At 40.7% G+C, this 26,407-nt stretch overlaps 1 protein-coding gene across 6 annotated transcripts in view; it reads left to right on the top strand.

The window, feature by feature from the left end:
* Positions 1–26,407, top strand: part of SCN3A (sodium voltage-gated channel alpha subunit 3) — a 117,611-nt gene that overhangs the window by 37,790 nt on the left and 53,414 nt on the right. For 3 of the 6 annotated variants that reach the window (XM_038751878.1, XM_038751877.1, XM_038751876.1), the window contains 10 exons: positions 4–95; positions 944–1,216; positions 1,481–1,544; positions 3,165–3,306; positions 3,405–3,611; positions 8,338–8,628; positions 16,224–16,571; positions 18,866–18,998; positions 20,879–21,117; positions 24,731–24,904. In XM_038751878.1, coding sequence (XP_038607806.1) covers positions 4–95; positions 944–1,216; positions 1,481–1,544; positions 3,165–3,306; positions 3,405–3,611; positions 8,338–8,628; positions 16,224–16,571; positions 18,866–18,998; positions 20,879–21,117; positions 24,731–24,904 — 1,963 coding nt within the window. The remainder of the gene's footprint in view (positions 1–3; positions 96–943; positions 1,217–1,480; positions 1,545–3,164; positions 3,307–3,404; positions 3,612–8,337; positions 8,629–16,223; positions 16,572–18,865; positions 18,999–20,878; positions 21,118–24,730; positions 24,905–26,407) is intronic. The other 3 variants (XM_038751880.1, XM_038751881.1, XM_038751879.1) reach the window with 3 other exon arrangements.

Raw genomic sequence — 26,407 nt, 5'->3', positions numbered from 1 at the left:
CAGATATGTGACAGAGTTTGTGGACCTGGGCAATGTCTCAGCATTGAGAACGTTCAGAGTTCTCCGAGCGTTGAAAACTATTTCGGTCATTCCAGGTGAGAGCTAGGTTAAACCCTAAGGCTGACTCTAGTTCCATAGAAGTTAAAATCAAAGCTTTTCTGCATAAGCCTTGTTGCTTTCCATTCATATTACAAAAATGCAGGAATTCCAATACAGCAATATCATTTCAGCGCAATTCCTTGCATTTGAGTAATGATGTACTTGTGCAAAATCAGCCTTTGAGTTTAACAGATTATTTGCATGAGACATGTAAAAAAAAAATCTAACCTAAGTTTTCGGTATGTAAGAAGTGAAGTTTTCTCTTCCACATTCAGCAAAAAGCTTTTAATGCTGTGGGCTTTCTTACTGATTTGATTTTTAAGCGTTTATTGCAGATGCATAGGACTGAAAATTGAAAGCTGTTTTAAAAATGGATTTTTTTGGCTGAAAGGGAAAATAGAAGCAAAAAATAGCATGGGCATTGCATGGGGAATTTTATGATCTCGAAATTCTTTTCTTCTCCAAATCATTGTTAGTTTTTAGATTACTGAAGAATAGTGTGTTACGATGGTTTGGAGGACAGAACGCATTGCACAAAAGAGAAAAGAAAAACCACAAAGAATGGGAAGATTTTTCTTTATCTGATCTTGAGTGCATGTTCGCCAAAATTTAGAAAATTTCCTGCTTTGGAGTCAAAATTGGCACATTGAAAATCTGAAAAATGCACCATTCATAAACTGAAATCTTCTGCTCTTCGTTATTGTACAAGACATGGTGCTGTTCGCGAGGCTTCTCTGTGTGTCACCAATCAAACAATCATTTTGAGGGGCTTCTGCATGACTGATGGAAGAACTTGTGGTCTGGGGAAGACTGAGTTACTGTTCCAACTCTTCTCTCTACGCAGGTTTGAAGACTATTGTGGGGGCCCTCATCCAGTCCGTGAAGAAGCTCTCCGATGTAATGATCCTGACTGTGTTTTGTCTGAGTGTATTTGCTCTAATAGGCCTGCAGCTATTCATGGGCAACCTGAGGAACAAATGTTTGCAGTGGCCTCCAGGCAATTTTACTTTCGAGATAAACATTACTTCCTACTTTAATAGCACAGTGGATACAAATGGGACATTTGCTAATACAACAATGAGCACATTTAACTGGAAGGAGTATATTGAAGATGAAAGTAAGGCTTAGTACTGCAAAATATTAATTTGTTTGTGGACCAAAGTTTATGTTTTTTTCTGATTAGCTTTTTATTGGTATCTGTTCTGATCTCAGGAATGCTGTAGGACAATTTCAAATGCAGTAAGTATTCTTGTGGCAACTAGAGAGTGTTTTGAATAAATCTAGTTTGGCCTAAAACATATTACTACTTGTAGTCAGCACTTTAGGGTTTAGATTGGATAGGCACAGAATTGACATAAAATATTTGTTCTCTTTCTAACAGGTCATTTTTACGTTTTGGAAGGACAAAGAGATGCTCTGCTGTGTGGTAATAGCTCAGATGCAGGGTAAGGAATGTTCAAAACTAAATCCCACTATTTGTTGAGGGGAGGGAAGAGAGTGCTCCATTGCCATGCTTCCTCCACTTGGAGAGGGGAGGGATGGAAGGTGGAAAGTGGAAATCCCAACTTGGGGCCAACCCTAGGTGGGCCATCTGCTGACATGACCAGGAATCAGTCAATCAATCGGTCAATTGTATTATTGAGCGCTTACTATGCGCAGAGCACTGTAGTAAGCATTTGAGAGAGTACAATAAAATAGAGTTGGTTGTCTCTTTCCCAGCCTACAGTGAGTCTATAGTACTTGGATTAAGGTAGTAGCAGTTTGGATGGAGAGGAAAGAATGGATTTTAGCGATGTTGTGAAGGTAGAAATTGGATTGAATATTGACTAATGGGTTGAAATTGAATATGTGGGGTGAATGAAAGAGATGAGTTGAGAATAACGCCAAGGCTACGGGTTGGTGAGAGGGAGGATAGTGGTGTTGTTGACAGTGGTGGGGATGACAGAGTTTGGGCAGGAAGGTGAGGAGTTCTGCTGTGGATGTGTTAAGTTTGAGGTCAGTGGAACACCCAAATAGAGATTTCCTGAAGGCATGAGGAAATGAGACTGCAGAGAAGGAGAGAGGTCAAGGGAGGTATAAATTTGGAAATCATCTGTGTGGAGATGGGAGTCGAAGCCATGGGACTGAATGAGTTCTCCAGGCGGAGGAGTGTAGCTCAAGAGTAGAAAGAATCCAGAACAAATCCAGAATGTTTCTGAAAGTTGGAGGAAGGCAGGTACTTTGGACTAGTACAAGTGACGGAGGGCTAGTGCCCATTCCCCGCCCAAGGCTGGCACTAGAGGTTGCAGCCCTGAGCATCCAACCAAGAAGTCACCCAGTCACTTTGCCCCTTCCTATCTCACCTCATTACTCTCCTACTACAACCCAGCCTGTACACTTTGCTCCTCTAACGCTAACCTTTTCACTGTCCCTCGATCTAATCTACGTCACTCCTTATCTCTTGTCCATGTCCTGCCTCTGGCCTCCTCATATCTGACAGACAGTTACTTTCCCGACTTCAAAGCCTTATTGAATGCAAGAAGCCCTCCCTGACTAAGCCCTCTTGTCCTTTTCTTCAGCTCCCTTCTGCGTCACCCTGACTTGCTCCCTTTATTCATTGTTGTAGACAGGGAATGTGTCTGTTACATTGTACTCTCCCAAATGCTTAGTGTAGTGCTCTGCACACAGTAAGCGCTGAGTAAATACGATTGACTGACTGACTGGCTAGAGCCAGCCAATTACACAACTTACCCAGATCGGCTGTAGGTCATGTTCAGTTCTTCTACTAGCTTAACATTTATACTGGCCTTCGTGAATGTGGCCCAAAATAAAGCTGTCCCACCATAAAAGAAGCACTTGAGCTGGTTGCTCATTTTAATCCTCCCTTGTTCAGTAGTTAACGTTTCAGAATTTTTTTTTTCCTATGGTTTATCAATTAAATTTCAACTGTGGGGGCGATAGGGGAGACTTTCACTGTAGTTGATCAAGTAAAAGTGAGAAACTCCGTCCTAAAATGGAACTCAGAAATCCAGAATAGACTGGAATCCCCTGTCAAATTAGACCTTGTTTTCTCATTTGACTTTCAGCCAGTGCCCAGAAGGATATGTGTGCATGAAAGCTGGTAGAAACCCCAACTATGGCTACACGAGTTTTGACACCTTCAGTTGGGCCTTCTTGTCTCTATTTCGGCTGATGACTCAGGACTTTTGGGAAAACCTTTACCAGCTGGTGAGCGCTAGGCAAAGCGTACCTCATCGATTCATGTTTTAATGCACTTAATTGTGCCCTCAGATTTCAAAATTGAGGAACCTGCTTGTATTTTCCAGACGCTCCGTGCTGCAGGAAAAACATACATGATATTTTTTGTTCTGGTGATTTTCTTGGGATCGTTCTACTTGGTGAACTTAATCCTGGCTGTGGTCGCCATGGCCTACGAAGAACAGAATCAGGCGACCATGGAAGAAGCAGAGCAGAAAGAGGCTGAATTTCAGCAGATGCTGGAGCAGCTCAAAAAGCAACAGGAGGAAGCTCAGGTAGAGTAATAGTAGAAAATGCTACTGTTATGGGGATTATATCTTATTGTTAATCCAAAAAAGTAGATGAGCAGTTATTTGAGATATGGGAAATTAACAAGGTTCTTTTTAGATCACGAATATCTAAAAAATATTCATGTGTGAAACTTATTTAGCTGGAAGCTGGACCCCTTTTTCTTGCAAACTCAAGTCATTGTTTACTGTGCCATGGTAAAGTTTCTTCATTTTAAGCTAGAAACAAAAGGCAGCAAGCTTGTTCTGAAATGAGTGGGGAATATGGTCCAGAGGCTTGGATGAACTCATAGCCCATGTGTATACAACAGAGTTATAGCCAATCATATGCTGGTACTCTCCCCAATACTTTTTTTATTCCCTCTGTTTATGACAAGTGTACCTATCTGAAAAAAGGGAGGGAGCTAGCCTGGGTGGGTTTGAGTCACTGATTAAGAAGTGTGATTCTGACCTGCAGTGGAACAGCCCTGGTAACAGGCAGCTTTAGCCCTGGGCCCAAGATCAGGCAGAAAAACTTTGGGTGGGAGAGGGAATAGTGAGGAAAACGGAACAGGAAAGGATCCATAAGCATCCTATTTTGCATGAGGTTTAAACCTCCAAATCCCAGCAACCAAGAACCCATGTAATTTTTGCCTTCGAGACTTTCCCCAGGAATACTTCTGTGCTTCTTGGACTTTCTCTTTTTCTATTCACACCCTACACTTTGCCTGTCTTTCCGGTTGAGACTGGCTACCTGAGTCGGGCCATCACACCAGGCCAGAGACAGGTTTTTTTATGGCAAATCAGAAACCTTGGCAGGTCTTTCCTTATGCTTTTAGCATACATTATGAATTTTCTTGAAACCCCACCTGGGAGGACCAGAGTGGCTCTAGCAATGTGGGTACCTAAAATAGCATAGGATAGTTCCATTCTGCTGTTTAAACAGCAGCAGTCATGATTTAATGCTCTGGTCTAGGGTCCTCTGTTAGGTCTTGTCCGTTTATACAAATCACCTGAGGATTGTTTAGCATCTCTATCCTCGATCTCTCCATCTACAATTGAAATCTGCCCAAGAACTATTTCACATTTTCTGATGGGTGGGGCCCGCCAGTGACTCGGCATACTTTGAGAATTTCAAGTGTTCAATAAATCAAAATAGGATCAAAGCAATAGAAAGGTCGATCTGATTGTACTGTTTCTAGCCCAAGTGCTTAGCACAGTGCTTGGCAAATAGTAAGCACGTAAAAGATTCATCATCGTTATGAAAGGAAGTGAAAGTGAATGACTGCAGGTAAGGGAATGAAGTCTTTTTTTCCATATATTTCCTGGCTGTCCGGTGAAATGGATGCCTTGCTCTTTTGGCGTAAGAAGTAATTTTGGCATTTTTGTTTGCAAATAAAATTTTAAAGCCTTCAAAGGTATAACGAAAAAGCAGTAGCAAGACCATTTGCAGCCTTAGGTTGACACTTCACCCTCTTCTGAAATGCAGCCCTATAAGGGTGGGGCATGCCAACATTCAAAGTGGTTCAAATTTCCTACACTTTAACAAGACAGTGCCTCCGGATCTAATCGTAAAATGGCCAGGAATTTGGTTTTACAGTATATTGGCAAAAGATAGAGCAGCAATCTCACTCCAGGGCAGGAGTTAACACTCTTTGGGACTGAGTACTGAAGTACAAAACCTTTATTCTAAAGTACATTTTCCCAAGAGTTACATGATGCCGACCAGAATCACCAAATCTCAGAGATCCCGGGGAGTACGTAATTTGCGAAAGTGTTTCATTGAACTGAATGTCACTTATGCCATTCTTTCTATATTGATCTAACTCAACTTAGTGTTACAATTTTCATTTAATATCTCTTGATAATTAACCATATGTTACCTGTGCAGTCAGGGTGACATTGTCTCAGCCCAATAGACTACCAAACTAGATCAGACAGACATGATTTAAAGGATTTGAGGTAGAAGGGAGGAAACAAAGTGATATGGATGTTGCTCAAAAATGGATAGGAAGTGAGGAGAGTGGAAATCCAGAATCAACAAAGGAATATCAATGAATACCTGAAAGGAGTTTTTTAATAGGATTCTATAGTGACAAATGGGTGAATAGATAAGCTCTTGTGAACAAGGAATGTGTCTACCAACTCTGTTACATTGTACTCTCCCAAGTGCTTATTACAGTGCTCCGCACACAGTAAGCACTCAAGAAATACGGTTGAATAGATTTGTCTCGCAAATGCAGACATCAGCCTGTCTATTTTAGGTGAGCACTGATTTGCAACACTGAGAAAAATGGATAAGCACTGAATTAATATAAAGCTATCTTCATAGGTATGCAGTATTTAATCGTGACACACCAGAATTCAAAGATCTGGAATTCAAGGTGTCAACTGTGAAAGGAACAGCAGTTACGTTCTTCACAGCCAAAGGAAGTGAAGTTTGGGTGAATGCCGGTTCATAATATAGTTGGAGGCAGTGGCAGTTCAATACATTAACTGTGCGGCACACCTGGTGATAGTCCAATATTTACACATACTGAATGAGAGGAGTGCCTGGTTTCAAAAGGTTCACCCAATTGCATAGAGAGTGGAACAAGGAACTCTGAATTAGAGAGGGAAAGCCAACAGAAGTTGTCTGAAGTATTCTTCTCTTGCCCTAGAAATCAGCTTGAAGTTTGAAATACTGGGCATTAGCTCCTCAAATAGGAAAAGAGACCCTTAACTTACCCTGAATTAACTTTGGAGGTGATTAAAAGAAATATAATATATTAGGGTTGGAAAGCTTAATCACCTCATTCCTTGTTCCATTAATAAGACTAATGGGGGGCTCTGATCTCTTAAGTTTTTTCTTGGACATTTACATAAACATCATGGCTTTAAACAGGCCCAGCTGCATCATTCTCATTTTGCTTATTTAAATTTTGTGTTTATTTTGCCTAGTTAAGCCATACCTGACACCGACACTGGGTTTCAGTTTGAAGAATTTGCAGAATTCACATTTCATCACTTGCAAAATAAAATCTGCCCCACTAGCCAGCTATTAGGAGGATTTGGTAGAGTGTAAAAGATTAGTTATGGGCCTCTGTAGTAAGATGTGCCAGTAAGGTCAAAATGTTGGCTAGATAACTCTTGTGGACCCAATGTGGAATAATCAGGGCTGGCAGTGAGGGACTTTACATCGTCACACGCAGGTCTTCATTCACACACCAGAAAGTTTCGGGGGCGCTTTCGTCATAGTGACATCTGTCTCTGATTATGTTTGGGCAGTAGAGCAAGGCAGCTCACTGTGGACATTGAGTTGAAAATATTTGCTGATCAAATTAGAGAGAGTCTATGGAAATGCCCCAGAAGAGGTATTTAGGGAAGCAGCGAGATCTAGTGGATAAAGGAGGGACTTGGGTTCAAATCCCAGCTCCACCACTTGTCCACTGTGCGATGTTGGGCAAGTCATTCAACTTCTCTATGCCTCAGTTTCCTCATCTTAGAATGCCAGCCCCATGTGGGATGGGGACTGTGTCTGGCCTGAATAACTTGTGTCTAACCCAGTTCTTAAAACGCAGTAAGCCCTTAACGAATACAATTTTAAAAAAAGAGCCACATACCCATGGGGTTGACTCAGGCATTATATACTTTTCTCAAGGAATCCATTGGCCAAATAGGCCCACGCATGTAAGTGCCACTTAGAGTTTTCTGGTTGGCATCTATTTTTCATTAACCCATTTAACAAACAAAGGCATTAAAGTGAAGTCACGTGGGCAGTGTTTTGGGGGGCATCGGCGGTGGTAAGGTTACATTCTCTTGCATGATTCCTCATGTTCAGCTACCACTTGTGCTCCGTGCTGGTCCTTTAAAACCTCTACAGCCTGCATAGATGGTGGGCATTGCCCTGAGGCTCTCTGGGGAGGCAGAAGAATGAAGGGCCAGGTCAGAGAGCCAGGTGGCCCAAAATGCTGTCTCCCAGGCAGATGTGCCAAGAGTAAGGCTCTTGGGGCAGACTCCAAGACAGGACCAGTGAAATGTGTCCTTAAAGCCAGGGCTCTTTAGGCGGGTTGCCCTGTGCAGATTTGGGTGCACAACTCTCACTGGCCCGACACCGAGCCATTCTTCTTCTAGTGCAGGCACACAACACTTGCTGAATTGCTCCTGAGAACTAGCTGCCTTTCAGGCATGCTTTATAGAGCTTGAAAACAATTCAGGATTTTTGGAGTTGGAAGGTTGGGGACAAAAGTGATCACATTATTGTAACAGTGTGCATTTTCCTTCTGAGTGTATTGCCGTTTTATCTTTTGGTGGAAGGTCTTGGAAATTTAGTGGGATTTGGGACCCATATGACACCTGGGTGACCTAATTCTATCCAATTGGCCAGATTCTCCTAGCCATAAAGATACTCAGTGGAAATAACTTTAAACTCTGAGAAGCAACAATAACTCATTCAGGCTAGTGGGATGCCTTTAGTCAATCTCTGCTTTAATTGCGCAGCCTACCTGTTTTGTTTGCTGATTCTTGTCTTTTGTGTTGGGAGGCTTGGGCTCACTTTCTATCCCATTTTCATTGAAGATGTCAAAATTGAATTGAACGAATAGAATGATTTCTCTTCTAATTTAATTCACACCTCATCTAGAGATTGAATTTTAGATGTCGAGTAGAATGGAATGTCGTCGAGCTTAAGGTTTTGATTTTTTGTGATGTTTTAAAAGTTCTGCCTGCTAAAGTGTGTGACTTTGTGGTACAATAGGCAGTAGCAGCAGCAGCAGCTGCGTCAAGAGATTTCAGTGGAATAGGTGGGCTAGGGGAGCTCTTGGAAAGCTCTTCAGAAGCATCGAAGTTGAGTTCAAAGAGTGCTAAAGAAAGGAGGAACAGAAGGAAGAAAAGAAAACAGAAAGAGCAGTGTACAGGAGAGGACGAAGGAGAGGGCGAAAACTTCCCCAAATCCGAATCTGAAGACAGTATCAGAAGAAGAAGTTTCCGATTCTCCGTGGATGGAAGCCGACTGACCTATGAAAAGAGATTCTCTTCTCCGCACCAGGTACAGACCTTTACTGATTGAAATACGCTCTTGTAGGCTCATAATCTGATTTGCTAGGAGGCTGTGGCAACACAATTGAGATTTCACTGCATGGAAAAGGGAGGGGAAAGAACACATACAATTGTAATTTAATTCTTTCAAGGAAATCATAGTCTTCAAAAAGAATTTTTATAATGGGCATCATTGTATTTTCCAGTTAGCCTGCCACAGATGTTTCCATTTGAAGAGAAAATTGTCAAACTCAAATCTATTTCAGAAATTTCTGCCGTGAGAGATGGTTTCACATCTGATCCAGATGCTGTTGGTATTTTCAAGCCCTGCAGTTATAATCTGTTCCGGGTTGTCATGACAATGACACCCTCACAATCAGAAATGATGACTTGTAGACTGTTATGATTTACAGGTTTTATAAAAGAAGTGTCTTTGCCTTCAGCTAAGTGTATTTTAATGGGAACTCTACTATGTGAACATATGTGGCGTTGCTATTTTTCCAGATTGTTATGTTATGCAGCGTATTCTCTTTAGGCTGTCCTAGGTGGGTTGGCTAGGTCATGGGTTTTCATCTAGAGGTAGACTAGTCACAGGTACGTCTTATGAAACCATGAAGCCTGATTGAGAGGTTGTGTCTTGGTCAAACGCCCATGGAGGAGCATCATCAATCGTATTTATTGAGCGTGTACTATGTGCAGAGCACACCCAGGCCTGTCCACTGAAATCAAAGATGGCAGTACAGATGTCCCCTCTTCAGGGGAAAAATGGGCAATTGCCTCCACAGCCATCGGAGCTGGATTCCCAACCTCACTTTAGACAAACCCCGAGATTCCCAGGCAGGACTGAAGACAAGTATGGTAAGGAGAAGCAGGGTGGTCTAGTGCACGGGCCTGGTAATCGGATGACCTGGGTCCTAATCTTGACTCCACCTACTGTGTGACCTTGGGCAAGTTACTGAACTTCTCTGTGCCTCAGTTCACCCATCTGCAAAACGGGGATTTAACACCTTTTCTCCCTCTACTTAAGCCCAATATGGGACTTGATAAAATTGTATTTACTCCAGTGCTCAGTTCAGTGCTTGACAAATATTGAATGCTTAACAAATACCACTATTATTATTATTTTTGTTATCATCATCATTATTATTACCTGTTAAACAAGTAAGAATTCCCCTTCCCCATTTTCATCTCCTACTAAAAGCCTTGTCCCTGTTTTGCACCCACTCTCACAATGAAAGGGTGGTGGAAATATTCAAAGTTTGGTGCCTGGTGTCTTCTGGGATACCATTCGTTCATTGTCGTATTTACTGAGCGCTTAGTACAGTGTGCTTTGCAAAGCACTGTACTAAGTGCTTGGGAGAGTACAGTATAACAGCAGACATATTCCCTGCTCACAAGGAACTCACAGCGAACAATTCTCTACAGCAAATTTTGTATGGGAAACAATTAAGTTGTGGTCTAATAGTGAATACAGTTCTGCAGAAGGAGTTCAGATCTGAAAGGGAAGAAAATTCTTATTTCTCCAATTCTCAAAAATACTTTTGTAGTTTGCCCAAAAATGAAAAGTAGAAAAATGTGGTATTTCGATACTAAGAACAATTGTGATTCCAAAAAGAGTTGTAAAAGTTTTTAGAGATAATGGACAACCACCAAAACTGAAGTTTTAAAAAAGGTTGCCACCTGCATGAATAATCACTATATTTTTATGAACATATATTCCAGTTGATATACTTTAGCTTAAAAGACATGATTCTTGCTCTCTGTCAGCAAACACTTGGGAATTTTGCCAAAAGGAAGGGATTAAAAATGAGGTTTTGTCGCACATTCACACAACCTAAAAAAGCAGAATAGCATGCTAGTAATTAATAACCAACCAATTCTTGGGTGTTCATAATTAGAAAGGAGAATGTCCTAAAAGAAATAGCAAAGCCAATGTGAAAATAGAAAATATTGGTTTAGAATTCACGTACACTTTTTCCATTCACAAATGACAATTTTCTTTGTGGTTGTACCATCTTTCGCATTCCTCCAACAAACCAACTCAAAGTAAAACATGCTACGTCCTGCTATGTAAATGTGAATATTAAACATCTGTTCATGTTCCTGGCTTGCCTAGAGTGCATAGAGGTGATTATCTTTGGTTATTTTTTGTTTTGTATGATGTGGGACAAACAGTTTCCATGTTATTTCTTGTGCTGACAAAAAAAAAAAACTAAATAGGAAAACATTTAGGTCCTAAATTCTGAAGGCCATTATTCATTCCTAGGTGAGTCTCCCTAATACACATAGCACAATTCAGTTTTGCCTCACTAAGCTTGCCCTCTAGACTGCAAGCTCGTTAGTGTCTACTAATTCTGTTATATTGTACTCTCCCAAGCGCTTAGTACAGTGCTTTGTACACAGGCAGGGCAGGATTGATTGATAGGATCAGTTGAACCATTGGATTGACCCGAAGTGATAAAATTTACTTAGATTAGTGTCAGAAATTGAAGCTTTCACATATAGAACCTCCTGCATTAAAGGGTCAGTTTGAAGAAGTAAAAATGTGTTTGCGGGGAGGGGAAACCATCACATGTTCAAATGACTAGGTATCTCATCACACCACTGAGGTCTTACCAAGTAAAAGACTAAGAGCCATTTGGATGTTACAGGACTCCTGATTCCTGAAAACTGTCTGGAAACAGTCAGGCTAGAAACTGTCAGTTCAGAGACAAAATTCATTTGGAATTGGGATTGATAAGTAAGCTGTTCACATTTAGAGTAACCACTTCTGATTTTGAGTTCCTATTTCAAGGTATCAAATTTTGCCAGTTGCTTTGGCAACTGAATTTTCAAAATAGTGCATCACACATGTAACCACGGATACCAGCATGGCCTAGTGGAAGGATCAAGGGCCTGGGAGTCCGAAGACCTGGGTTCTAATTCTGACTTCACCACTGGCTTGTGGTGTGACCATGCATAAGTCACTTAACTTCTCTGTATCTGTTTCCTTGTCTGTAAAATGGGAATTCAATATCTGTTCTCCTCCTGCTTAGACTGTAAATTCCATGTGGGACAGGGACTGTGTCTGATTTGCTGATGCTGTATCTACCCCAGCACTTAGTACAGTGCTTTGCACATAGTAAGAGCTTAACAAATACCGCAATTAATATTATTAATTGTAGTATGATGGCAACTTGGAGCAGATTATTCCAAGACACAAGAATGTTCTCTAGAATCATGATACTTTTATCATATGGCCAAAAGAAAGGTTTGTGGTAATATTTTTAATATTCAAATATAGTTGGAAAATTTAAAGGTCTGATCTTCTCCTCTCAGGATGGAAGGTGCTACTATAGTGCAAAACAGAACCCCAAAGTTGCCATTTTATCATAGCATCAATTCTGAGTAGCTCTGTCCTGAATCCACAGGGTGTTTTCTTTGTGGTCAATTTTAGGGCAAAGTGTGAATTAATTGAATGTGTTACCACAGTGGCACATGGGTTAGCGGTGTTTGCCATGTGTGGTTGCCATGGCACTTTCATTGCTTTTGGCCATCAGTACAAAAGGTAGCCTTTAGTTAGCCAATCAATCAATCAGTGGCATTCATATGATGTTTACTGTGTGCAGAGCACCATACTAAGCTCTTGGGAGGGTACAATAGAGTAGGTAGACATGATCCCTGATCTCAAGGAGTTTACAATCCTTGTACCTTTGGGATATGAATTGGGTCCAGTGGGATCTCAGGATGACTTTGGTGTGGTTTGAGGTTTCCCTGGGGATTCAGAAGAACCAAACCAGATCTTCAGAAGTCCAGATCTCACCCCAGATCCATCTCTACCCTTCTGCATCCAGAAGGGAAGTTCATGACTTTTCAACTCTCACTACCTAAACCCTCTAGGTTGTCCCAAGCCCCATAAGGATGTCTGTGTCAGTCTAAAGACACCCCAAAGCTATTATGAGGTTGGAATCTGTGTGTCATCTAGCAGATTGCTCAATTTCAGGAAACTACCGTCTACCACCCTTTCCTTAAATTTCTGGTTTGTCCCTTCACCTTCCTTCCTTCCTTCCTCTGCTTTTAACGCATTTTGGCCTGAACCTTTAGCAGCATCTATAAGTTTTTTGTGTCTTTCAGGGTACCACTTTCCAAAGCCAGGTTCATCTTAGAGGAAATTTTAGAAATGACAACAGAAAGCTAAATTGATAAAAACAGGTCAACAAAAATTAATCTGAAGGGAAGAATGAATCATAGTCAAAAGATCAGGGAAGGACTGTGCAGTGAGGTCTCCTAGTAAATGCTGACTGTTGGACCCTAAAGAGACTGCTGATCCTAAAAAAAAATGTGGTATGGTGGACAACAGCTTGGCATTCATTCATTCAATCGTATTTATTGAGCACTTACTGTGTGCAGAGCACTGTACTAAGTGCTTGGCATAAAACAGTTGTGTTCAGAATTTTGACAGGGGCTTTATATGACCATGAACAGCCACAGAGAGTCACACAGTTCAGCAGTAGGGAATAATGGAGACCTAACCCTCTGGCTTTATTCAACGTTAAATTGAAAGGTGGGAGGCCCTAAAAAGAAATCATAGTTCTCTAAGAGAAATCTTGGAAGTGGTCGCCATTGGTGTTGGAACCCTACAAAACTAGCCATATCTTTCCAGCCTATAGACTGTATTTTGTAGTGAGCGGAACCCTATGAGTAGCTCAGGGTCAGCAGAAATGCAGCTCTATGTGCAAAAAACCCTTCTCTGCTAAGTGTGATAAATCACAGCAAACTTTTGCGAGTGAATTCAAAAGATTTCGAGAAATTGAAAAATAATCTGAATTCAAAGATATCTACTGAGATCTACTCCAAAAACAAATAATAGGTGTCCTTAACCAATTAGTGATGAGGTCTTCATTACATCCCTAATGAAATGAGGTTGAATGCCATCAAGGAACATTACAGTAATCCATTTGAGATGAATTGTGAGACTATTCATGTAATTGGTATATAGCAGTAGAGTAATTATGTAGGAATAAATTATAACATCTCCATGAATAATTAATCACTATAAACATATACAATCAAACTAGAGCTAATCACCAAGACCTACAATATGGGCATAGAGGCATGCCCATTGAATTTCATGTCACAATGCGTAAAGAGGCTTGAAAGAAATATCAGATGTTGATGGACTGATTTGTCTGTAATAGTACTTCATAGTACATTGTTTTCTAAACCTTAAAGCATAGTCATCCTGTTTTCATGGAGTTAGGGATGTCATAGCTGAGAGTGGTCCCTTACCACTAATGCATCTCTTGGTTCTTTATGAGCTCATTATTTTTACTAGGTTTTGTTTTTTTCCCTTAGCATCCCCTGGATTCAAGGTTAGGTTAAGAGTCCTCGTTATTCCTTTATGAGAATGAATAGAAATTGCAATTCCGGGATTGAGTTGAACTTTAAAAAGGCAGACATGTATATTGAAGTGTGTGTGTGTGTGTGTGTGTGTGTGTGAGAGAGAGAGAGAGAGAGAGAGAGAGAGAGAGAGAGAGAGAGAAATGTTTGGAGTATAGTCTGTCACATAGTGCTTAATGACTAGACTGTCAATATCAGCCAGAACCTATGGCATTGCCAGAAAACAGGCCCACTCCTGTTGGGAACATGGAAATTATGGGATGGAAACGAAAACATTCACAGATTAATTTTCAGTGATTTAGGTCGTGTTTCCGTGGGCAGTGATCTCTGCTCAGAAAGTCCATAGCATTCCAGCAAGAGGAATGGTTCTGTCCCTGAAGGAAGATCTTTCCAGCATAGCTTTATGGGCATCTATTTTAGGAACATTGCTGAACTGTAGTCTGTTGTGCAGGCAAGGAGTAGGTTGAAAATAATCTCTAGCCCACTAGGGGAAAGACTAAAAAAAAGCAGATGGGAAGAGCCTAATGGAAGAGAGATAGTGGACTTGGGATTTATCACTTTTTATAAAGAGTGTATGTTAGGCAGGCGCTTGGATTGTTAAGCTGCAATAAGTAGCACAGTTATAGGGAGAGGTAAGGCATTTAATACCTGTGGATCGGGCCAATGTTGATATTTTGCCACCCGTTTAAAATAATTCCAGCCCAGGGGTTTTGAAAAGCATTTGCAAATCTGGAATTGACACACAAAATCATTTAGGCCAATCCAGTGCTTTTTTCCTGAGTTTTCAGTTCAGGCCTTATTTAATTTGTTCACAAAAGTAGCCTATTCTTAAATATTTTTTTTCAAGAATATTTCATTATTTTTGAATACATAATAAAATATAGGAGGATGAAAGAGAGCAGGAGGAGCTTCATTATATTAGCCTGCTTACTGAACTGTAATTAAAGAGATTCCAGCAGAGCCTGGTTGTCTTTTTCTCCTAATTGCCATCAGCATCTTAGTACATAAGATTTTAGGCCATCCCCTTTGTGATTCCAAATATTAATTAAAAAAAAATGAATTTAACCCGTGACTGCCACAGGTACAAGTGTGAGGCAGATTGGAGGGACCCTCAGACCCATAAACAGGTTCTGGCTGGCCAATAAGGCTGGTCTTTTCCATTGGCGCTCTCTCTCTCTCTCTCTCTCTCTCTCTCTCTCTCTCTCTCTCTCTCTCTCTCTCTCTCTCTCTCTCTCTCTCTTTTGGTGGATGCCAGGGCTCCGAAATTATTTCCAGACAAATTGGGCATGAAATCCTAAGGGAAGGGAGCTGCGGGGGTGGGGCGGAGGGGATGATTTGCAGAGCAGAAGCTTCTCATATTCCATCCATCATCCTCCTTACTGGCTGGCTCCAAGCAGCTCCTTGCTTGCTCCAAGCTAATAAGGCCCATTGGGAACCAGGCACCATCTAGACTGGATCAAAATTCCCCATGTGTCCCAGATCACCAGGATCTTTCCAGAATCCCAGGAGCCAGTCCAATCCCAGAGATTGTGGCTTCGACACTGTTGCAAACTGCTTTAGTACTTTGTCATCTCTGGGAGCTCAAGCCAGTGGCCTTTGGGGAATGGGGAGTAAGTATTCTGTGCGTGAGGAGAGAAAAACCTACTGAGAACTCTGAAAATAGAAAAGAGCTCTCTTTCATCTCTGTAAGGGAGTACAGAATGAATTCCCTTCTCCCAAACCTAGCCTCTATGCAGACAGGTGCAGCCGTGCTTTGACTCTGTACTTCTTTGTCACACAAGGGCTGCAGGAAACCTGAGTTTCTGCAACCTCAGAGACCAGCAGCTGAGAATCTGGGGGCAGGGCTGAGAGGAGGAGGTTCTCCCCTCTCTGCCCGAAAGGGCCTGTTTGCTTGTTCCATGCAAGGTAAGGGGTGAACTGAAGTATAAGGATGTTGAATCTTTTTCTTCTACTGAGCAGAAAGACATCCAAGGGGAGTAGGAGAGCCCCTTCCTGACAAGATCAATTGGAGGACAAGCCTTTGATTAATATTTTAAATTCAAATCAACATTGCATTCATTTTAGAAAAGCCTTCTTCAAATTTACAGCCCCCTACAATTGTAACCCCCTCATCCTCCAGGACCAAAATACAGGAGTACACTCAGGTGACTTGAGATTTCAAATTTCAGGATTCCAGACCGTGATGATTCTCCTTGCCTTTTCTGTTCCGCTCTTTTCCCCTCCCAGTCTTTGTTGAGCATCCGCGGCTCCCTGTTTTCCCCAAGGCGAAATAGCAAAACGAGCCTTTTCAGCTTCAGAGGTCGAGCAAAGGATGTCGGCTCTGAAAATGACTTTGCCGATGACGAGCACAGCACTTTTGAAGACAACGAGAGCAGGAGAGACTCCCTCTTCGTGCCGCACAGACACGGAGAACGGCGCAACAGTAACGTTAGTCAGGCCAGTATGTCATCCAGGATGGTGCCGGTGCTTCCAGCAAACGGGAAGATGCACAGCACTGTGGATTGCAATGGTGTGGTGTCCTTGGTGGGTGGACCGGCGACCCTTACGTCACCTACTGGACCGCTTCCGCCAGAGGTGATAGTAGATAAACCAGCTACTACTGCGTGGCTCAGTGGAAAGAGCCCGGGCTTTGGAGTCAGGGGTCATGGGTTCGAATCCTGCCCCTGCCAATTGTCAGCTGGGTGACTTTGGGCAAGTCACTTAACTTCTCTGGGCCTCAGTTCCCTCATCTGTAAAATGGGGATTAAGACTGTGAGCCCCCCATGGGACAACCTGATCTCCTTGTAGAACAGTGCTTTGCACGTAGTATGTGCTTAATAAATGCCATCATTATTATTATTATTACTGACATTACAGGCAAAGTAGCTGGGGGATGCTCTGCAGCGCTACACCAGCCCCGCCCTACTCAGCCAATCAATCCTAGTTCTCTTCTCTCAAAGGATTGAAACTATGCTAGTCAAATGACCAATCACAGGGCCTGCCCAAATCTTATCCCTTTAAAATACTAAGACGAAAGCCGTTCTTGCACAGCCTGAGATTGATACCTGCCTGCAAAATCACTTAAAACTCTGAGGGTCAAATGACCAATTAGTTACAGAGTCTTCACTGTCTTCCTATTAGAAATAGAGTTGCGAAGTTATGCCCTCCCACGTACCCTGAGATTTCCAATTTTGGTACAGCCCATAAATAAATAACCGTTAAACTGCACTCTGTGGTTATTACTTTAGTTTTCTATTTTTTTTATAGCACTGTCATTGTTCAGAATGTATATCTTATTACAGTGCAATAGTAAAATGGCTAGTTAGGCATTTCAGTGCTTTTCCCTCCAATCTATTGTTTATCTAGAAAGCCCAATAAAGAGATTCTTATTATCATCTATCCTTGTTCTTCCTCCTACTTGGACTGTGAGCCCCATGTGGGACAGGGACGGTATCAGATTAATCTGTATCTACCCCAGTGCTTAGAACAGTGCTTGACATATGGTAAGCGCTTAACTACCATAATTATCATCACGCCAGCACACCGCACAGTGCTTTGAAACCCAGTAAAGTAAATGTCTAGTCAATATCAAAGGGCAGAAATTCACACCTAGAGAACAGCTCAGGAAGCCTATCCACTTCAGTGTTCCACATCCTGTTGGACAAATTCGATGTGACCATGAATAAAAAGTCCTTCTTAATATAACCTCCCAAGTGATAGGCTGGACCCAGCAAGAGCCAGCTGTAAGCCAGGAGATAGGCAGGAAACCAAGGCCAAGGCAAGGATTGAGAAGAGCTTTTTTTCCCTCCATCTCCGGGGCCTTTCCGAAATGCCGTCAATCTTTAAGCGCTCAGCTGCGATGTGGGGTAGTGTGAGATGAAAGAAGCAGTCGGTGGGAAAGAGAATGATAGGGAAGAGCAGGTGCTATCACCACATAAAACTAAAAAATGGAAAGGACAAGGGACATAGAGAACAAGGAGACCAAGAAGGGATAGCTAAAATAATTCCCAACAAGGGGACTATTTAAAGCAGCATTGCATAGTAGAAAGAGCACAAGACTGGGGGTCAGGAAACATGGATTCTAATCCCTCATGCCACTGTTATGCTGGGTTAACTTGAGCAAGTTATTTCTCTGTGCTTTAGTTACCTCACATGTAAAATGGGACTAAGATTCCTCATCGTCCTCCCCGTTTCATCGTGAGCACCATGTGGAACAGGGACTGAGCCTGTTCTGATTGTACCATATCTACCCCAGCAGTTAGTACAGTACTTGGTGCATAGTTAGTACTCAAGTACCACAGCTATCAGTAGTAGTAGTGGTAATATTACAAAAAAAACTGGAAAAAGGGGAACTAGAAAATGAAAGTATAGGAAAAATATGAACCCGAGGAGAAGAGGAGAAAAGAGGAAGGAAAAAGATGATGAGAGAAGGAGACATATAAATAGCATGACCTGTTGGTATCCTTAGGTATTTAAGCCAATATTTCTTCCAAAAGGAAAAAGATCAGTTTTAAGGACACAATTCAAGCTTTTTTTTCCTCTTTCAAGGAAATGAAAGCTCATTTGAACTGAACATATTCCTTTGGATAAGGGGTCAGTAATTATAAATCTGATTGCAAATAGGATACCACATAATGACCACAGATTAGTAGACATCTCTTTATTCTTGCGACTGATAGGTGGATGAAAAACATCGTAAAATGATGTTCCTACCCAGAGGTTATTTGATAGGTGAATCCCTGTTCAAAAGTTCTCTCATGTTTGTAATAAAATTTTCAATTTAAAGACATACTACATATAAAACTGCATGAAGCATGGTTCTCTTATTGGGTGATATTATGCTATGCCACTGAAGATGATGGTTTGAGCCATCAGTATTTTCTTTGCAGGGCACAACTACTGAAACTGAAGTGAGAAAGAGAAGGTTAAGTTCCTATCAGATTTCCATGGAATTGCTAGAAGACCCATCTGGAAGGCAAAGAGCAATGAGTATAGCCAGTATACTAACCAACACTATGGAAGGTATGTTTGGAGGGCCTTTTTCGGTCAATAAAATGAGACTAAAAAAAATAGAAATCTATCCCCCAAATAAAAAGCTACTGTGGAGGTAGAATAGCATAGTAGAAAGAACATGGGACTGGGATTCTAGTCCTGGCTTTGCCACTTGCCTGCTATGTGGCCTTGGGCAAGTCACTTAAACTCTCTGTGCCTCAGTTTTATCATCTGTAAAATGGGGATAAAATATTGTTCTCCCTTCCTTTTAAACTATAACTTCTGGGTGGGAAAGGGACTTTGATCTGATTATATCTACCCTAGTGCTTAGCACTGTGCTTGACACCTAGTTTGCATTTAATAAATTCCATTATGCATTATATAATAAAGATTACTGAGTCACTGAACTACTTCGTAGATCAATAAAACTGTGTGAATAAGCCAAAATGTGTGAAGAAAGTTTGGGACTTCAATGGTAGTGTTTCTGTTCTGTAGAACTATTACTGTTTGCAAGGTGGTTTCCTCTTCATTTCCCCTGCAGGCATCTTTCCCCCTACTCTCTAAAGAAAGATAGCCAATTAGGTCAATTTTCCAAGACAGGACTTCAACTTACTTATGGAGAGACCACTATCAACTGGTGCTTTCACTTAAAATTAGTCCCTATCTATTCTTTGCAGTCAAAATTTAATCTTAGAAATGCAGATGTGTAGCACATGGCCTTATGCAGGCAGCTAAGAGGGAGACTCTCTCTGGCACCCCTGAGGTCAGAGCCGTTTTATTTAGGCTGCCGTTAGCTTCATGTATGGTCAGATCCTTCTTCCTGTTGACTTCAAAAGCAATTATTTTTGCTGCTTCTGCCTTCTCATGCCTCAATTCAACCTGTACACTGTCCTCCCTAACTTCAAATTTGTGTGCACTGTTCCCGAGTGGGGAGGTGGAATATGAAAGTGAGAATCAGGCTCTATGTCTCTTGCACAAAATCTTGCTGCATGTGTGTCTATTGCAATTGTAAGAAGAACTAACATGTCGATCAGAGGAGAGAGGGGAACACAGCTGACCTATTAATCGGCCGACCAGTTGGTTTGTTGGAAAAAAGGATCTGACGTATCATGCCTGGTTTACACACCTTTCCCCTTTTGGGTGGCTGGGAGACTAGGAAAGACAAAATGGAGACAAAAGTCATCTAACATTCTGGGATATACCTATTACAAATCTAAGAATGTTTTGTAACTTACATTGTATATACAGGACATTTTCCTGACATAGAAGTCTAAACATTTAAAGTGAGGCAGAGTAACTGGGGATAAGTTGACTAATATAACCAAACCGTCCAATTCCAGGGTGTTGGTAAATTTTTCATAAAATTGTCTTGAAAGCCTACAAAAATCAGAATTTGGAGTGCTCTAAAATGTATTTGTCCTCCAAAAAGTCAGAGAGATGTTGTAGACATCATATTCCCAAGGTTTAGTCAGGTTAGGCAAACAATATGTATTTGATAGACATTTCATTTTGTTAGTTTTCCAGCACTTCTGCTGCAGTGCCTACCGAGAATTCAACATTCAATTCATAAGTGCTTTTCTATACTGGATTGAAGCAAGGGGGCAAGGAGACTAGAACGAAATGCTCATTGATATGTATTTATTCATTCAATCGCATTTATTGAGCGCTTACTGTGTGCAGAGCACTGGACTAAGCGCTTGGGAAGTATAAATCGGCAACATTTTGAGTCGGGCCCTGTCCAACAATGGGCTCACAGTCTAGAAACGGGCTCACATTTAGTATTGTTTCCTGAGGTGAAGCTCAGTATCTTGAGGTTTCGTGCTCAAAAAATTAAGACTTGATTTTAATCAGTGAAATCTGTTCATAGCAATAGCCAGAAAAAGGACTCTGTAATTCTATTTTCCCTCCAGAACTCGAGGAATCTAGACAGAAATGTCCACCTTGCTGGTACCGATTTGCTAACACTTTCTTGATCTGGGACTGCTGGGAACCCTGGTTGAAAGTGAAGCACATCGTCAATCTGATTGTGATGGATCCGTTTGTTGACCTCGCCATCACCATCTGCATTGTCTTAAACACCTTGTTCATGGCCATGGAGCATTATCCCATGACTCCTCAATTCAGTAATGTGCTTTCTGCAGGAAATCTGGTAAGTCCCTTGTCTGCTGTGTGACTTTGGGTAAGATACTTACCTTCTCTGTGCCTGCTACCTCATCTGTTAAAATAGGAATTTAGACCTTGAGCCCCACTTGGGACATGATATATTCAACCTGATCGGTTTGTATATACCCCAGTGCTTAGTACAGTAGCTGGCACATTATAAGCATTTAAGAAATGCCATTAAAACCTGTCCAGTGGGTTATGTCTTTGAATTTAAGGAAAAGTACCATGGTGAATAGTGGGTGGAATGATGTCCTGTTGCTGGTTTGTGATCCTTATTTGGATGCATGGCCTTGATAATTGCCAGATTGAGTAGGTGGGAGAATGAGCCTTGTATTAATGATCCGTGAGGATCATGGGCATCTGAATCCCTTCCTTAAACTGCTAGAGGGTTTGGCTGTGCTGAAGGCTCTCGAGGAGACCAGGTCTTTAAAAGGGGCCTGTTTCTAGGCCAGGACCTCACCATTAGCCCATCTGAAACCTAACCGAACTTTGAAACAGACTCTGCCTCCTACAAATCAAAGGTGGTTTGAGGACCTGCCTGCATACAAACTGTCTCCAGCATCTCTAAGGATAGAAATGGAGAGGTTGGCTCAACTTATTCATTCATTCAATCAATTGTATTGAGCGTTTACTGTGAGCAGAGCACTGTATTAAGCACTTGGGAGAGTACGATACAACAATCAAATAAATTCCCTGCCCACAACTACACTTAATGGGAACTGCAATCCAACTGGCATTAAAAAAGGTTTAGAAGGGGCTTTCTAGAGGAATAGCAAAGGACTACTGCAGTGACTGGAAGGGATTGAATCCTCAGTGTGGAGTGTATAGACATCCCACTGAGTTTTGGAGAATCGCAAATTTGTCGTAATTGTGATGTTAACACACACAAATTGGAGGGAAAATTCTAAAAGCAGCATGTGAAGGGCTTTTTTGGGTTGCTCTATTCAGCGTAATGCAATATCTTAGTGGGAAAATTCTCTGAATAATTGAGACCTAAAAATAAATTTATGCCTGAATTATTCAGACATTCAAGTCTTGGAAAGTCTACCCACCTGAAATATACATGCAGGACCAGTGAAGATTTTGGTCACTGTCACCTACAAAATTTGCACATGCAGAACCAAAATAAATATTTTTCAATTTCTAATACCAAGAAACCTCTTAAACCTGAAACACTTGGAAAAATGAGGGCAAAAGAGTGCTTTTTTAAAAAATACACCTGAATTTTGATAAAATGTGCATATAACCAATCTGTGTTGTTTTTGTCCGTACATTTTCAGTTTTCCTTTGATTTTTTTTATTACAAACAACAAGAAAAACAACAGAAAACAATTGTTTCATAGCTTCAGACATATTCAATATGGCTGGTTAAAATATACAGTTCAACCTAGAGTGTTTCTGTGTAGAGTGTGTCTGCTGTCTTTTTCCAAGAACAAATTTCATGGAATTATTTCACTGATTGTTTTATGCTAAATATATTCAGCTGAAATGCTGGGCACTTTATAAATGATTTCAAGAGTATTTTTCAGCCTTTTCAGTGAGGAAAAATAATATTTGCCTAATGAATATTGTATTATTCAAAAGCTCTTTAAATCCATTTGGTTACTGGAATGACTTCATATATTAATGAATGCAACCCCAAGGCATTTAACTATTTTTAACAACTTACGTGTGTTAAATATAACAACTGTGAAACCTGGACATCTGTGGGGAGCAAGACCAATTTGTAATACCCATTTTTAGGATCACCCAGTTGGTAATAGATATATTTTAATCCCTTCATTTATGTAGAACACACATATGCTAGGATGAGAATGTTTAAAATACTCTGTAGTGAAAGTTTTAAACTAAAAAGAGAGTTTGAAGTAATTTGAAGACAGCACCCATTATTAGTCTTCTGATGGAGACAATGGTTGAAATGACAAATATCTGTAGAAGCCAACGGATTATATATTTTAACATCAACTAAATTAAATAGAAGTCTTCAGAACCTGAATTGAAAAGGGATTTTAACTTGTATGAAAATAATATTTTCTCCCACTCTATTCTTTCCTCTTTTTCCCAAAGCATCTTAAATATGAAAATGAATAGCAGTGATGAATAGTTGTGATTTAAAGTGGTACAATGTTAGAGCAAGATGTAAATTTTTTTAATGAGTATTCTTTTATATTACACTCAAGAGTGTTTTCAGATACTTGTGTGTATTATAGGCCCTGTCTGAGTGATGATTACAAATAAACTGAATAAGCTGTCCTTACAGTTTATTTTTCCTTTAGTCACAGGGAGAGGTGGCAGGTATGTTTATAGATAGCAGTTGGGATTCAGTAGAGATTTATTACTTTCTACCACTAGCATATTTAGTTGGATTGACTATAATACTGCAGTGAGTCACCAAAAGTTCGATTTTCTTCCTTTTCTAAACAAATTCCTTTGGCAGTCCTTGCTCCTGTGGGGAAGTTGGGATGGGCTCAATATTACTACACAGATTTAGAAGTCATATAGTTTCTTGGTAATGCCGTGATGTTAAAGGGAGGTGACACAAGTCTAATGCCTTGACAAGGTTCTTTTTAAGAACAATAAAGAATAAATGGGTGGATCTAAACTGCTCTTTTGTAAAATATGGTACTTGACTATTCCAAAGTAGGCTGATAATCGTGATTCTTAAAATAAATAAGATATAAAGATTTCAAAAAAAATTGTACCATCATGGCATTCTAATCCAAGACCCAGTTTTCTAGCAAATCATCACATTTAAATTTGTTTTCCATTTTTCCTTGCTAGGTCCCATTAGACCCACAGCTATCCAATCAGATAATCCACTAACAATTAATTAGGGGTGTGTGCATACTAAGAATTTTCTCCCCGCTGGTTCCAATTAAATCCTCAATTCCTTGCTCTGTTAATGAACTAAACTTAATTTGCATCCAAAGATCATTAATTTACCTAGTTTGTGATGACATGTTCTTATTTAAAGAATGTGTAATATTTGACAGAAATCTCCTTTGTGTCTTAAAAGAAAAAAAAATCAAGATCAAACAGTGCCCTGTATAATTCAGTCACCATTTTTATTAAAGAACTACCTGCAGCTATAAAAATAGTTGCCTTTTCTGTTGTTGGGAAAAATACTGGGGTGAGATGTTTTAAATGTGACAATGGAAGGAAGACAAAGCATTGAAAAGTGAGATTTCATAGAGTGCAGTAGGTAGATAATATCTGAACTATAAATTAGAAACACTGCAGTCATTTTTTTTTCCTGGTTTAGTAATCCAACCTGTTTATTTTCTCAAAGTTAGGGGTAATGGTTAAATTTAACAGAGTTCACTTTTCCAAAAACCTATCCTCAGTTTTAGTTGGGCTGTGTATCTTGTATCACGGTGTTTAGAACAGTGCTCAGCACTTAAAACAGCTCTTGGCACATAGTAAGCACTTAACAAATACCATAATTATTATTATGGACTTTGGTCCATCTAGTTCATCATCTCATTCAGTGCGTCTAGAGTCATCGTCCGTTTTTAGACCTCTGTATCACAGTTATTATTTACATCAACAGGTTTTTCAGTGCTATTGATATTGGAATGACTGCTTATATTTTGCATTAGGTTTTCACTGGGATCTTCACAGCAGAAATGGTTCTGAAGATAATTGCCATGGATCCATATTATTATTTCCAAGAGGGCTGGAATATCTTTGATGGCATTATAGTCAGCCTTAGCTTAATGGAGCTTGGACTGGCAAATGTGGAAGGATTATCAGTTCTCCGATCATTTAGACTGGTATCTGCATAAAATAATTCCTCCATTCTGGGTGTAACAGAGTAAAGTATGTGTGTTTGTCTGATACTATATGTGAATACTTCGTTATTCTGAGAAGACACTACCCGTGGAGTTCACTTATGAGTGACATGTGGCCGAAAAGTCCAATGTGGGATCCACAGTCCTGACCACATTGGGCACACAAAAAGGTCATCCTTTACTGCTTCGTTGTAACTACTAGTTTTTGGTGGCGTTCTCTCTTTGGCCTCCTTGTCTCTTTTTCATATGAAGCTGTATCTTGAAGAGAGGCACTCCCTTCTTGATGGCCATATAGGTTGTCTTCAGAATCTGACTCTACTTTTAATAATAATAATAATAATAATAATAATGGCATTTATTAAGCAGTTATTATGTGCAAGGCACTGTTCTAAGCACTGGGATACAGCTGGGATACAGCTTCTCAGCTGGGATACAGCTTTGTCGGAGGCTTGGTTTTACTTTGTCCTTGAAACACGTCCTCTGCCATCCTAATTAAGTGGCTGAATGTTTATTTTAAGGCTAGGTGAGAATATTTTTTCCCAGAGCCAAGAAAACTGATGACTGAGTCTTGAAATGACAAGAATGTTTTTGTTTTGTTTTTTTTTTAAATGTTTTAGGGCTCATATATCAAGGGACATTCAATACACAAATAGGAGGATCCTGGATTTTTAGCTGAATGCACAGGAAGAATGTTCTTAATGATCAATCAATTGATCGTATTTAGCGCATATAGTGTGCAAAGCATTATATTAAGCTCTTGGGAAAGTACAATATAACAGTTATTGTAGACGTTCTTCCTGCCAGCAAGGAACTTATAGTTGAGAAGGAGAGACAGACTTACGGATATGTACATAAGTGCTGGATGGCTGAACATGGAGTATTCACCCCCATCATGTTCCTAAAAGGTGCAAGCAGCGTGGCTCAGTGGAAAGAGCCTTGGCTTGGGAGTCAGAGGTCATGGGTTCTAATTCTGGCTCCGCCACTTGTCCGCTGTGTGACTTTGGACAAATCACTTAACTTCTCTGTGCCTCAGCTTCCTCATCTGTAAAGTGGGGTTGAAGGCTGTGAGCCCCACGTGGGACAACCTGATCACCCTATATCTCCCCCAGCGCTTAGAACAGTGCTTCGCACATAGTAAGCACTTAACGAATACCATCATTATTATTACAAATCCATGTACAGGGCTACACAAACTGGAGAGGGATGAGTAGAGGAAATTAGGGCTTAATTTGGGAAAGCTTCTCAGTGGAGATGTGACTTTTTAATAAGGTTTTGAAGGTGGAGACAGAGAGTGGCGGTCTGTCAGATGTGAAGGGGGAGCAAGTTTCAGTCCAGAGGCTTGACATGGTGAGGGGCAGTTGGTGAGATAGACAAGATGGAGGTACAGTGAGTAGGTTGGTGGGCAGGGGTTCAAATCCTGGTTCCGCCAATTGTCAGCTATGTGACTTTGAGCAAGTCACTTAACTCCTCTGTGCCTCAGTGACC

This window comes from Tachyglossus aculeatus, chromosome 9 (assembly GCF_015852505.1).
Source record: "Tachyglossus aculeatus isolate mTacAcu1 chromosome 9, mTacAcu1.pri, whole genome shotgun sequence".
Classification (NCBI taxonomy): Eukaryota; Metazoa; Chordata; class Mammalia; order Monotremata; family Tachyglossidae; genus Tachyglossus; species Tachyglossus aculeatus.
This window is presented reverse-complemented; position numbering and strand designations above follow the sequence as displayed.